Raw genomic sequence first — 14222 nt, 5'->3', positions numbered from 1 at the left:
CCCCTGGACCCTGCGCCACACTCCATTTGCCCGGCAGCCTTGCACACTCAGCAGCTGAGCGGCCCAGCTGAAAGGGGAGCATTAGCCTCGTGCTTTGTGGAGGCTCCACAACACTATTGTCCTCAGAGCCCCAAACTGACTTAGTCATCAGTACGGCAGCCATTCTCAGTGGCAACCTGAGCCAGGACTATACAATGGCAACGCACTGACACAACAGTTTGATTGGTGCGGCAGGATAATGGACACATTCTGGGAGCTGAGCTCTTCCCATGTCACCCTCTGCTGTTGGTAACCTTGATCCGGAACTGGAGGTGGGAAAAGGGCAAGTGCCAACTTCATCCAGAGGGCATCCTCGAATCTTCCTTTTTTTTTAACAGTTGTTTCTGTGGAAAACAAGAGAATTAAATACTGTAATAAAAGATACTTGTGACTTTATTTATTTATACTTATTTGCACTCTCATATCTCGGTATAATATAATATTATTAGCTGTAGAGAAAGTCATTGTGGGCTCATAGCGACACGAGTGCTCTGGTTACATATATTACAATATATGATAATAAAAAAAAGAAAATATGATTAAGTTGTTGGAAATAGGAGATTTTGATATATTACAAAGATATATCCTCGAGTACATACATTTAACACAGGTGGAAACTAACACATCACAGTGAAAAAAGGACATGCTTTTCTGCTTTATTCAAATTATATGTCCAGTGCAACTTTCTATGGTCATTTAACCACACTGGTTTAACTAAGTGAAAAAAGAAGTCAGTGTTACGTAAGGGTGGGCAATATGAGTTTAAAATGTTATTCCATTTTTATTCCCGTTTTAGATGTATTTTATTGCCTCGTGTGAGCTTTTATGTCTTGTATCTATTATTCTGTACAGCACTTTGGTCCACTGCGGTTGTTTTAAAGTGCTTTACAAATAATGTTTTGGTTTTTTTTAATTTCAAAATAAAAGTGTTTAGATGGCCACATTAAATTGATTTTGAGGCCCCTGCATTTGATTCCACACTGTTAGATTGTTTCTCCAAAAATGAACCTTAAAGACACAGACACACACACACACACACACACACACACACACAGATAACAGAAAGAAGTGGTCCATTGTAGTGTTTTGTTCGTTACTTTTGTAGATTTCAGTACAATTATTGATGTCCTTTTTGTCTTACTTGAAAATGGAACACACTGATGTACTTTGACTCATAAAGGACATTTGTGTGTCTATTCATTTCTGTTATTTGAACTGGATCCTGATATATATATATATATATATATATATATATATATATATATTAATTACTATTATAAGTAAACATAGACTGAAACATGTGATGGTGAGCACTCTTAAAAACACTGTGTCTCCACTTCTAACTGAACAGGTCAGTGTTGATAATTGGACTTTTCATGTCAGAGAGCTCCTTCTCCATCCTCACTCACTGTTATCTCTGACGTGTGTTCCCTGCCTCCTCTGTGCATCACTTATCAACAGCCTCAGTGTTGAGTATCAGGGAGACATTTTCCTTCTTTGTCGGTGACATCTAGTGGCAAGGATGTTTATTGCAATCGGGTTGGTAAAGCTTCATTCTGGACCCAATCCCAGCTGACGTAGGGCAAAAAGGCAGGCCACACTGTGGACAGTCCATCACAGGGACAACATGCAGGGACGAATGACCATTCACTCTCACATACAATCATTTTAGAGTGTCTCATCCACCTCTGCATGTGTTTAAGGACACCAGAGGACCCACAGGGAGAACATGCAAACTCCACACAAGCCTCTGTCTTTTTGCAGCAAGGCAACAGTCACTAATCCACCGTGTGGCCCCAGGCCTCCTCAGTTCACTCTATATTATACAGAGATATAACACGCAGGCATCAGCTGGTACAGCTGCAGATACAGAGCTGAGCAAAAACAACACATAAGATTGATAGAAGTATGACTGTGAATGTTAACACATGAACATGAATGAGGGAGTTGGTTAAATGCTGGCTTTGTGCCTCTGTGTGGGCGGGGCATGAAGATAGGTGGGGGGGGGGTCACACCTGTGGTCACGTGCGAGCTGTTTACTCTTGTGTTACACCATTCATTGTCCTTGTCTTTGCATAATGTGTGTGTGTGTGAGTGTGCAAGACTCAGCCTGCTTGGCCTCAGAGCAGGTGATGGGCAGGTGAAACAACAGGATTCTATAGAAACAGATATTGTATTAGTGTGTGTGTCACTGTGTACATTGTGAGGACCTTGTAACATGCTTTTTGATGGTCAGGTGAGGGTTAGATTTGGTTAAAATGAGTCAGGTTAGGTGATAAGTTGAGCTTGTTTGGGTTAGGGTTCTACGACAAATGCATTATATCAATATGTGTCCCCACAACTATAGTGTGACAAGTGTGTGTGTGTGTGTGTTTGTGTGTGTGCACACTAAATATCTATAAATACACACACAGTATATCGTATATATACACACATGCACGATACTGTATGTGTATTTTATGGATGATCTGCTTCTTGTGAAACTCGCTACACACACACACACACACACACATTTCCCTGTTAAATATACCTGGGGGTGGGGTGGGGTGGGGATTTGCATGTGTCAGGGACAGAGTACCTGTAAAAAAAAAAAAAAAAAGTCAGTAGAGCAGTACTTTAAATCCTTATCTCGCTGTATTTTTTTAAAACCAAAAAAAATCCATTCATCTCCTCTCGACAGTGATATGATTCAAATCCATTACACATGGTCATCAAGCCCTGCTGGTGACCTCTGCAACATGATCTTTCTATTTCTACACAGGCATTAGGAGTCTCATTGGTTAGTGAACAAAGAAAGTGGAAAACACAGGACGTTAAATATGTACACTTTAATAAAATGATAACAAGAGTTTTTAAACACACTTTTCTTGCTTCTACATTAGTCTCTCTATTCCACTCATGCAGTCAAATGTCAGACAGACAGACAGACACAGACAGACGACTTTATTGATCCCTTTGGGAGGTTCCCTTGGGGAAATTAACAGCTCCAACATCAGCACACAGCACTGTAAAGATTAGGGTCACACTTTACAGGAGACTGGAAAGAGAAACACCCCAGTTACCAAACACCATAGAATATAGAATAGAATAAAATAAGCTAAAAATAAAGTTAAAATAAAAATAAAAATCTAAGAGAATATAAAAAATATAAAAATACAAACATAAATGACCCATTTATGTTTGACAGTGACTCTAAGGGTTACAACAGACAGGCCTTATCTGATTATTGTGCTGCATGGTCGTGTAATGGTCTCATCTCACAGGACCAGGTGCAGACTGTATAGTTCCACCACAATTTGTCCTCAAATTTAAAGGTGGATTGCGGTGAGTTTTCAGTTCATATTCAAGCAAAAACATTTAACCACAAACACAGTGTGGGATCAGTTCCTTAAAGTTTTTGGGTTTTTACATTTTTCAGATTTGTTGTGTTGGGATGCTACTGGGAGGATTAAGAATAATAAAATAAACACATATAGAAATGGATTCTTAATGGGTTGTAGTGCAGTGTGTGTGTGTGTGTGTGTGTTCAAACTGCTGCAAGAGATCTTGTTTTCTGGGTCAGTGCGAGTCTGAAATATTTGAATATCCATTGAACGCACTTTTACACAAACATGCACACACACACACACACCATAAATACATGGACAGTGGCACACCGATTGCACTGAACAAATGCCCTCCTTCAGGTGGAAGGTTGCCATGGTGACTAATCCAAGTGGGGATGGTGTGAGGAGGACATCTGCTCGTATCACCTATATTCGCCTCCACTGATCTCTGCAAGGACACACAAGCAGCTGGATTTGACTTCAGGGAGACAAAGACAAGCGGAAAATGTCGATAATACAGTATTTCATACGCTAATACGTGCGATTTGTGGCAGTCGGCAGGGAATGTTCCGGATAAAACGTTGACTTTCAACACACTGAGCAACCATTTCTGAAATGTTCTCATCAACATTCACTCCATCAGAGTGTCAGAGAGTCAAAAGTAAAAGAGACTAGTCAACCAGGAGTGGGTGCAGGCCTGGGGCATTTGCATGACTCTTCATTATCAGTAACTGTCAGTGGGAACAGCACACAGCCTACAGGCAGCACTCACACACACACACACACACACACACATGCTCCACCATTTACAGCCAGCTCTTTGGCAGACGCCACAAATGTAATCATGTTGTCGCTGTACAGACACAAACTACAGTCAACAACGATGCTCATAGAGTGTTACGGCGGGTCTGCCGATCAGAGTTAAAGGGGTCACTGAGGGGGAATCGGGATTTGGGAAACAGGAAGAGGCAAAGGTTTGGGGTTTCCTAACGGTCAAAGTTGACTCACTGCCTTTGCAGGAAGATCGACAGCTGCTCTGGCGCATAAAAGTTCCCCCTCTGTTGTCTCATGTTCCGTAAATGCAGCGTGTTGTTGACTGAAATTGTTACTTAACATTCAATGTAATATTCCCCCGTCCATTCATTAATGTGAAAAACGTGGTCTACAGATTCAAATGTTTGATGTTTGCCGACGCCACTTTATTCAAACCATAAAAATAAAAAAACCAGGTGGCTAACCCTTCTTTTAGGATGCTAAACAAATAATGCATCACCTGGAGCTGCGAGAATCATCATCAGCAGCAGCAGCAGGACCAGTTGGAACAGTCACTTAACGTTGGGAGAAGGTAACCAGGATACTGAGGAGTGTGAGTTTTCCCTTCCTCTAGCGTTAGACAAATATTGACTTGTGCTTTGAGCAGAGGCAAATATGATCTGAGTTAAAGAAAGACGTGCAGGACTGGCTTTGTCACACCGTCTCTTGACATGTTTTATATAGATTGTTAAGTGTGTGTGTGTGTGTGTGTGGGGGTGGAGGTGATAATCCATACAGAAGACCAAAATATCCAATCCAATCCAACTTTATTTGTAAAGCACTTTAAAGACAACCACAGTGGACCAGTATGATAAATAAGATACTTCTAAAGCAACTAAAATAAATCCAAAGACATAAAGATGTGTTCACGTGTTTGAAACGTGTGTTCAAAAGGACTATTTAGGCTTTTCCAAGTGTCACAAAGACACACAAATGCTACAGACGCTCCATTCATAAACTGTACAACATAACAGGTTTGGATTTCCGCCAAATAAAGAAGAGAAATTAAGTGTTTTATTCATGTCTGCTCTCTACACAGTGCTGGTGCACAAGTGTAGTATACAAAACAATAAGAAAATGAAGCTTGGACTGTGTTTTTATGGCACATTGCGTGTTCTATCATGTCTGTACATATAAGTATAAGTTTTTATAGATACACTTAAACCAAGTTGTTTTCCAGTAAAGGTGAGAGTTGAATACAAAATGTGTATATGTAAAAAGGCGTCTATGATCTTTAACATGAGCAACGGCTGGTACAACGAAACAAAAAAGCCGAGTACTACATCTTAATCAACATGACAGATGTCCCATATCAGTGTGTGTGTGGTTAATGTTTAGTTAATGATTAACATAAACTCCCATTAAGCCCATCTCCCTGCTCCACGGTGCTCGCCTGCAGCCTCATCCCATGACGTAGAAGATGGGCAGTAATGAATAGGCTCCCAGTGGAAAGAACATGCTGTCATCATGAATGTGACAATGGGAAAATGATTAGCAGAGAAAAAGCCCCCGTGAGGAGACACTGTAAAATGTCAGGCTTTTCACTTGGGTATCTCACTTTGAATAGTTTGATGGTCTTACTTTTACATATATTATCTTTTCTCTAAGAGAAAACGTTGGACCTGAGCTGAGACTTCCTGTCTTGATAACATCTGAGACCAACTGAATTAAACTGCCGTTACCCTGCCTTTAATTGTCCTCTTTAACCACAAACCAACCAATCCTTTTTTCTTTTCTTTTTTTTTTTTACAATTTAGATTATTTTTAAATCTACTTTGTCAGTAAATGAGTGACTGCACAGGTCAGGGCAGCATGATGCTGCTGACTCACACACACACACACACACACACACACCTGTATGCAAATAAGATCAACTTTCCAGTGACATGTTCTGGACACCTGGTGCTTCACTTCTACTCAAACCGTGTTGTTTTCAAATTGCCTGAATCAAATTCTTTTTCTTAAAGAATTTATTTGTACTCATCACAAGAACTTGGCGTATCCTGCTGCAATATTGCGTAAGGCAGCAATATCTGGCTTCATTTATTTCATTCAAGTCACACTAAGAAAAAGCCAGCGCAAAGGCCTCCTTAAACAAACAGTCATCATTTGTGTGCCATTTTGTGCCTTTTTCCAGTTGCCAACCCGTACCTGCATAACGCGAGCCGAACGAACAAAACTTCATCTTCAGGTATTGTGCGTGAGGCTCAACGTGAAGCAAATACAGACAGGAAAAAGTCACAGACACGACGACAGAGTGACGAAGATCCGCAGAGAGAGAGGCTGAGAGTCTGACAGCTGGCCTCTCTGCTGTCAATCAAACCTGTGGAGGGAGATTTGGAAAAGTTAGAAAAGCAGGTTAAAGTCAAGTTTTGTTTTGTGTTTTGTGTTTTTTTAAAAAAAAGAAAGACACTGAATAACAGAGTAAATGAGAAATATTTGGCCTACCTTCAGCAGAAGCAAAGAAAGGAACGACGCGCAGCCTTGGTCAGTTTGGCTCACCTTTTTACGCGCACTGGATGAGTGCTGTTGGTCACAGGTACACACCTTTTATACCTCTCTCTCTCTCTCTCTTTATTTCTCTCTCTCTCTCTCTCCTCCCCCCCTAGAAGAGGACGGGGGGAGTGGATCCGACCTCAGGCTGCGCACAGACACCTGTCGCACGGTGCGTTGCTCTGATCCAATATTGACATTAAAGGGGGGGGAGGGTGTGCGTGTGCTGCTGAAAATGCGCACATACACACAGGGAGAGAAAGAGAGAGGGAGGGAGGGAGGGAGAGCGTTTGACTTATTCTAACCTCCCCTCCATCCAAAGCGCACTCCTCCTCCCCCTCTTCTGTACCAGGCAACGTGTCTGACCTTTGTGCCTGTAGAAAGGCTCATTGTAACGTCGCTACCTGCAGACTCAATTTGTCCCATTTAGCTGCTGCTGGTGCATCATTTCCATATCATATACCTTGCAAATGACTTTGTGCTGCTGGCAGCTCAAAAAGCCTGATGATAAAGCAGGTTACAGAAATAGACTGAAAGTATAGGCCTGTATTATTTTATTTCCTGCACCTTCAGTTAGTTCTAGACCTTTTCTTCTTTATCAGTACCTCAAACTTAAGAAGTCACAATAGCGAGAATAGTATGGATTGAATTATCTTGCACAAGTCAATAGTAGTTTTACCAAGGCCTATACATGGACACAATTCTGGACCAAAGCATTAATTGTAATTGTTTTCAATTGTTCTGAACTCAAATCTTAAGTGATTCCTTCCAACAGGAGACTAATTTCAGTCACTTTTTTTTAAATGGCAAATTAGGATAAATTGATGGAAGAGTCATTAGTGAGGGGGACATGCAATAACCTGTCTTATAGCGGAATAAAACAAAATTATTTATTGGAGTTCACTTCACAAAAAACACAAACAAGAAAACAAGACATCGTACCTCCCTTAAAAATATAAAAGGAAAGTACGTAGAGAAAACCATGAGGTCCCTGCAGAAGGTTCATCCACTAGGGGACACGGGGGACAACGCAAAGAACACGGCACCTTTTCACTTTATCCACAGGAGGTCCACTGTTACGGCTCCAGGACTAACAAGATGTGTTTCTTTTAGGAAGGGTGGTGTTTAACTGGAGGCACTATTTTCCATGTTTGTTGGACAAACTGCATTAATAACTGAGCAACTACTCCTGAACTTGTTCTGTGAGCTCAGCGATCATTCGTTAGGACAAAAATGTAACTGCCTCAAAAAAAAAAAAAAAGGTTGAGTGATGTTGGAGAAGGGGAAACATCTAAAAATACACAGGGCAGTGGGTCCTCCAGGACCAGGGTTGAGAAACCGTGCTTAGCGGGCATCATGTTCCACCATAAAAAAACTAAAAATGACTATTTACTTTCTATTTGGACACCAGCATCTATTCCTGAGATAATACCTATAGCGTGCGATGCTGGAGTTCAAAATAAAGATTACAACAGAAAGATCATCAACAACTTAAAAAAACAAACCCATAGCTCTTATTATTTTTTAGTCGAGCATTTCAGCAAAAAAGCATACATACGCAGGAATGGTGCATTTGTGACAAAGAAAGGTCTTAGGAACGGAACACCGTAGTTTCTACTGTGACACATTTTTTACATTTAGCAGACCAGGGAAAACATACATCAGAAAATAATTAAAAGCCCCTACACCCAAATTGTTAAGACAAATCTTGTTTAAACCTGGTCAGACGTTCCTCAGAAGATCATCAAGGTCCTAGAAGGAATCACAGCAGCAAAATAAACCAGGATAGAAGCAAAAAGACAGTATACAACGCATGCATTTATGTTCGACAGTATAGTGTCCGGTTCGTCACAGACGCCGCCTGTGCTTTTGCAAATCGCACGTGTGCGGTGTACGAACAAACGTGTATTTTATGTTTACGTGCACACTGCAGTCGTTTTAGAACCATGTAGGAACAATCGTACGTCCAGGTCATCTGCAGTGACGCCGATGCTACTCCTCTCTGCTACTCTGCTACTCTACTGGTCACTCTGGCTCAGTCGCTTTGTGTAAGCGTCCCAGCCCGACTTTCTGTACGACTCGGCGGCTTTCAGCCTATCGGGAGCTTCCAAGACGCCGCGTCCCACGATGATGACGTCAGAGCCTTTCACGTGGATAACTTCATCTGGGGTGCTGTATTGCTGGCCCAACGTGTCACCTGTAAAAAAAAGAAAAGCCAGATAATATCTCTTTTACAGTAGCACCATCTAGTGTTAAATCAGAGTCACAACACCAAGACAAAAAACCAAAAATCAAACACTCTTCTGCAACAAAGTAAATACCAGGTTATCTTTACCAGAAGATAACTATTCTTTTCCCTCCTGATGACAAATAAATAGAACTGAAGCGATAACATTTAACTTCCCCTTATGTGCCCTTTAAACATCCTTTTAATTTTAGGACATTTTGAATGTCTAACTACTAAAACAATTTTGACATTTTCAGACAGGTGAGAACACCAATCCGCATTTTAAGGACTGAACAAGTACTCAATTAATCGAAAATCAGACATAACCGACAGAGTTGCAGCCCTAGTACATATAAAACATTTACCTCCAGCCTTCATCTGCACCCCAGGAGTCATGTGGATGAACTCTGGCCTATTGGAAATCTTTGACCCACAGATAAAACCAAACACAAAGTCCGACTGCTCCTCCGCCATATGTAGCTGTGAGGACAGAGAGCGGTTAAGAGGTTAACAGCGGAGTCTTAAATGACACACAGTGTATTTCAGCGGATGTCTGATAACAAAATAGAGAGAGAGAGAGAGGGAGATACATACCGCAGCCTTTGTGTAGTCACCGGTTGCCAGCGATCCCTGGGAGCTCATCTGTGCAATGAGCAAACAGCCTCGGCCCAGAGTCTTTCCCACAGCACTCAGACCCTTCACCACCCCGGGCCCTGGCACCGCATGAGCGTTCACTATGTGGGACCAAGATGAGATCTGGTAGATGCCACCTACAGACCAGGGATGCATGAGCACTATGTTAGGATACATATAATAAATAACAAATAACAAGAGAGAGCTTTTAAAAAGGAATACACTGAATTAGCGCGATGCCCCACAGGTCAAATGTATTTTCAAATCAACTTAATGGTGAACAATATTTTCACCTTCGTACTGATGCTTGACTGTGTTCCCAATGTCAGCGAACTTGCGATCTTCAAAGATGAGGAAGTTGTGTTTCTCGGCCAGAGTCTGCAGTGTCTGGCTGAAGGCCGGTTTGAAGTCCTGTCGGCAGAAGATCCGCAAACAGGATAAGTTTCCTGACAACGTTCTCCTTCTGACAAACGGTGGGATTCCATTGCTCCTACCTGCAGGATGTCCACGTGCGTCTTCAGCACGCAGATCTTGGGCCCGAGAGAGTCCGCCAGCTGGAGAAGCTCCTCGCCGCTGGTCACGTCTGCAGACACGCAGAGGTTCGACTGCTTCTCCTCCATGATGTTCAGCAGCTTTGACGCCAGGGGGTGAACGTCTACAGACAGAGGATATCCAAGGATGTCAAAATGCAATATTCAGACTACATACTGTCAATCACATTTGACTAAGCCTTACTTGGTAGTTTGGCTCTGTCTGCATAGCTCAGCTCCAGATTCTTCTCCACGCATGGTTTCTTGGTGGCAGGAACGTCATTGCCGTTCTCCTCCTTGGAGCTAAAAAGAGCAAAGCTGCAAATGTTATTTCGGAGACACCAAATCTAAAAGTACGCACGAGACATACGCAGCTACACAAGTTACCCAAAAGTGTTGTTGTCCAAGATGAACTTGCGGACCTTCTGGGCAGTTTGGGCGTCGATGCGTTCGGCTGCCAGTAGCACGTTGAGCAGCTTGAACATGGAGATGATGGGCAGGAGCCTGATTCCTTTGGAAGCCAACATCTCAACACCGCCTTGCTCTCTGTCCATGAGGACGATGGCATCGGTCACCTTAACGGCATAAACAAACGTTTCATTCAGAAAGTCAATTGGATTCAAATTCAATTCAAATCGTTTGAAACAATGCAATTAACAAATTACAAAGGCTGTAACTAATGTGTACATAGTGGAAAACAATGTCATTCTTAACCAATCATTGGACTAGATGCCACTACATCCCTGTAACATTATCGTGGCGGCCGGGATACTGAACCTTGAGTTCCTCTTTGTAGAGCACTTCAGCGGTCTCCAGGATGCTGCTGCCACTGGTGACTGTGTCCTCGATGATCAGACATGTGTCCCCCTGACGGAACGACCCCTCCACCATGCGCCTGGTTCCTAACAGAGTGACATAAAGAAGCTAGTCAGTCACTATGAAGAAGATTCAAGATTCAAAGTGTTTATTGTCATATGCACAGTAAAGAAACACGTTTCCCTGTACAATGAAATTCTTACTTTGCTGTCCACTCAAAAACACCAGCATAAAGTAGAAAAGAGATGCTTTTGTAAAAAAAAAGTATAAATATACATAAGAAAAATATAAATATTACAAAGAAACTAAAATAACATATCTGCATAAAATAAGTGTAAACATATGCATATAAACAAGAAATAAGAACTGTACATAAAGTGAACAGAACTGTACATAAAGTGAACAAACTGTACATAAAGTGAAGATCTTTCATTTAGTTTATATTATTACTTCACATGTTTCATATCATGGTTCTCAAGCAAAGACATCGGAGAAGATAAAAACATGACTGTCGTATCACTTAGACGGGTATGAACAACAAGATATCATAAACAGGACACATGCTTTTTGGTGCTTTTTTAATGAGCTTCAGATCTCACACATATTACCAAACTAAGCAATAAAGATCGAGTGTTTCACAAAGGATTAATGTGAACTGCAGTTAAAACTGTGAGGTCAGTAATCTCACAGGCTCCGTCTGCAGAAATGAATGGCCTCACATAGTAAAGATGAACAGTTTTTCCTTAATAATCAACTACACTTTCACTTTCCAAGCACATAAGTTATGTAACATTAAACATTTTTTAAAAAGGTTTACACGATACCTTTAAAAGTCTAAAAAGAAGAGTATTTTGATTATCAACACCCACCATAGTCCTTGGCCTCCTTCCTCCTGATGAGCATGGGCAGTTCATTTTGAGAACAGATAATTGTGGCCAAAGGCAGGGCTGTGTATGGAACCCCGCACACCAAGTCAAACTGCAGACCCTCTTCTTGTGCTCGTTGATAGATGAGATTGGAAACCTGAAAGGACATTTCTTTTTTTTAAATAAAATGCAGCAACAAAAGGTCAAGATGTTTCAATGGCACAGTTACAAAAATACAAAAATTAGGTGATGACCACTGGTTCTTCCACTTTATCACTAATTATTGCAGGTTGTACATAGAGCATAAAGCATCACATCAATACCTGTCACAAATAAGAATGAAAGAAGCCTCTACAGACAAACATTTCACACATCTGAGGTTCAACATCATAAGAATGTACATGCATTACATTACATTACATGTCATTTAGCAGACGCTTTTATCCAAAGTGACTTACAAGGGAATTGTGTACAACCTGCCAGGGGTGGAGTTGAACTTGCAACCATGAAGTCTTTGCACACAGGGTGTTAACCACAGGCGGTCTTAACCACTGAGCCACCCCACCCCATGCATTTAGTCCCAAAGTGTGTTTGTACACTTTATATCATATTATATTGTGATATATTATTAAATATTGCCCAGCCCAGTAAGTAGAACACTGATACAACAATACAGACACTTTTCTCTTGGTCAATTGAGGTGGTTGAACAATCTTATCAGTTTTATGGAATAAATCTACTAGAAATACTGGAAATAAATTTAAAATAATCATGGCTGGTGCCTAGTATCACGAGGTTTAATCATCAACACGTCGAATTACATTTGTTAGTGCAAACTACATCGACTAAGTTCAGTTTCATGAGTGCCCATTTCATGGATTGAATATTTGGTTTATAATACGCTCAATTCATAAATTACACATTAGACAGACCGTAATTTGTGTTCAATAAATGTTTATTTGGGTTAGAAAACGTTGTGTATCATTTGCACATTCGCCATAAAGAAATCTAACTATGTGATCTACGTGTTCTCTGCTAACACGTCGACTTATGTTACACGCGATATGTTGTTTAAACTTAATTTCAAGTCAAGCGTCAGCAGCACGTGTTTACCTGGTTCATGAGAACAGGGTAGGACACCAGAACTCTCAGGTCGATGTAAATGGGTGTTAGCATGCCGCTCTTCAGCTTGTATTCGCCAAACTTCACCGCGTTCACATCGTGGAGCTTGAGTATTAAACTATCGAGACAAACGTTTGCCATATTCCCGTCTGTTTAGGCCACTCGATGGAGATCTCTGCGTGTCTGCTGCTCAGCTCAAGTGGCGCGGAAACTCTGTTCCCCACTCAGCGGAGCAACCGCTACGTCACGTCCTCTCGTTTCTTCAGAATAAAAGCGGCATCATTTTTTTGACAGCGTCACAACGCAAACGTAACAAACAGAGACCTTCCTAAGCTCTTATCCAGGGCGTTAGGTCAGTTATACAAATTAGTTCCAAATGAATTACTCGACGAAATTACGTAATTTAGTTCTAAAAACGCGAACCCAAACCGGAAATCACATCAGCGTATTAAAAAAAACACACTTCACGTCGACATCTACGTTTCCGTTGCTTTTCACAACAAGAGTGTGTCCCTCAGACGCTTCTGAATATCCATGTCATCTTCATATGTCATACAATTGATAAGGATAGTTAAATATTAATATAATTACATTATGTATGGCTGGCATTGTTTAGAAAACTCTACAGTGGTGATTTCCACATGTCTGTGAGAAAATCTAATTCCTACCCTGTAATTTCACATAGATTGTTGTCCTGGTATGTGGGTCTAAAATGATGGTCAAAATAGGACAAAATTCATCAGTTCATTATCTGAGCATACGCAAAACTGACTAAAGTGGGCTGTCTTGTGTCTCCAAACTTGGGTCCTGTACCAGAGGCCTGGGAACCTGAGGGTTCTGCACATTATTTTATCTGGTCCTAGGACTGCACTTTTCTGGACAGAGATCTCAGATGTTGTTCCTGGAATCTGTTGCAGCCACTTGTCCAGTTTGGGAGTTAGAGCTTCTAGTGTTCCCGTCACTACTGGGACTTTATTCCCAGAATTAAACAATACAGTCATTTATTTATTTTCAGCCCATTTGTTAGCCATTTCATATTTGTCAGTCAGCTCCATTGGAGTGTTGTTCTCGAAATGATCCTGGACGTTATCCTCATGGTTTGGAAGTAAATCTTCAAACCCAATCAAGCGTGATGGATGTAGAATGCTTTAACTCAACTTCTGACTTTGGAAGAAAGCTTGTTGATCGAGTCTTGCCTTGTGAAACTGACCATTATTTATGACCGGTATTGTTGTAGTATCAAATAGCCCAACCTGCTGCTTTGAATGAAAATCAACATGACCTTTGCACCGAGGAGCTGGTGGCCCATGAACAAATTCCTCATGGTTTATATAGACCTTGTCTGTTGTTATACAGT

General features: G+C 41.2%; 1 protein-coding gene and 1 long non-coding RNA gene across 2 annotated transcripts; both read right to left on the bottom strand.

Annotated features, from left to right (window-relative positions):
• Positions 1 to 5934: 5934 nt before the first annotated feature.
• LOC122765125 lies at positions 5935 to 6688 on the bottom strand. Its single transcript, XR_006359932.1, has 2 exons — positions 6627 to 6688; positions 5935 to 6501 (listed from the first exon to the last, which is right to left on the bottom strand). It is a non-coding gene; the product is annotated as an uncharacterized LOC122765125 (long non-coding RNA).
• An 895-nt stretch (positions 6689 to 7583) lies between these two features.
• Positions 7584 to 13092, bottom strand: umps (uridine monophosphate synthetase). Its single transcript, XM_044047943.1, has 10 exons — positions 12857 to 13092; positions 11747 to 11900; positions 10839 to 10963; positions 10449 to 10636; positions 10267 to 10364; positions 10026 to 10186; positions 9825 to 9942; positions 9493 to 9668; positions 9264 to 9378; positions 7584 to 8868 (listed from the first exon to the last, which is right to left on the bottom strand). The coding sequence occupies exons 1-10, from the start codon at positions 13004 to 13006 to the stop codon at positions 8690 to 8692; spliced, it is 1464 nt and encodes a 487-aa protein (XP_043903878.1). The 5' UTR covers positions 13007 to 13092; the 3' UTR covers positions 7584 to 8689.
• Between the last annotated feature and the right edge of the window lie 1130 nt (positions 13093 to 14222).

The sequence above is a fragment of the Solea senegalensis genome, linkage group LG2 (assembly GCF_019176455.1).
Source record: "Solea senegalensis isolate Sse05_10M linkage group LG2, IFAPA_SoseM_1, whole genome shotgun sequence".
NCBI lineage: Eukaryota > Metazoa > Chordata > Actinopteri > Pleuronectiformes > Soleidae > Solea > Solea senegalensis.
Note: the sequence above shows the minus strand (reverse complement) of the source record. Positions and strands in the feature narration are given on the sequence as shown.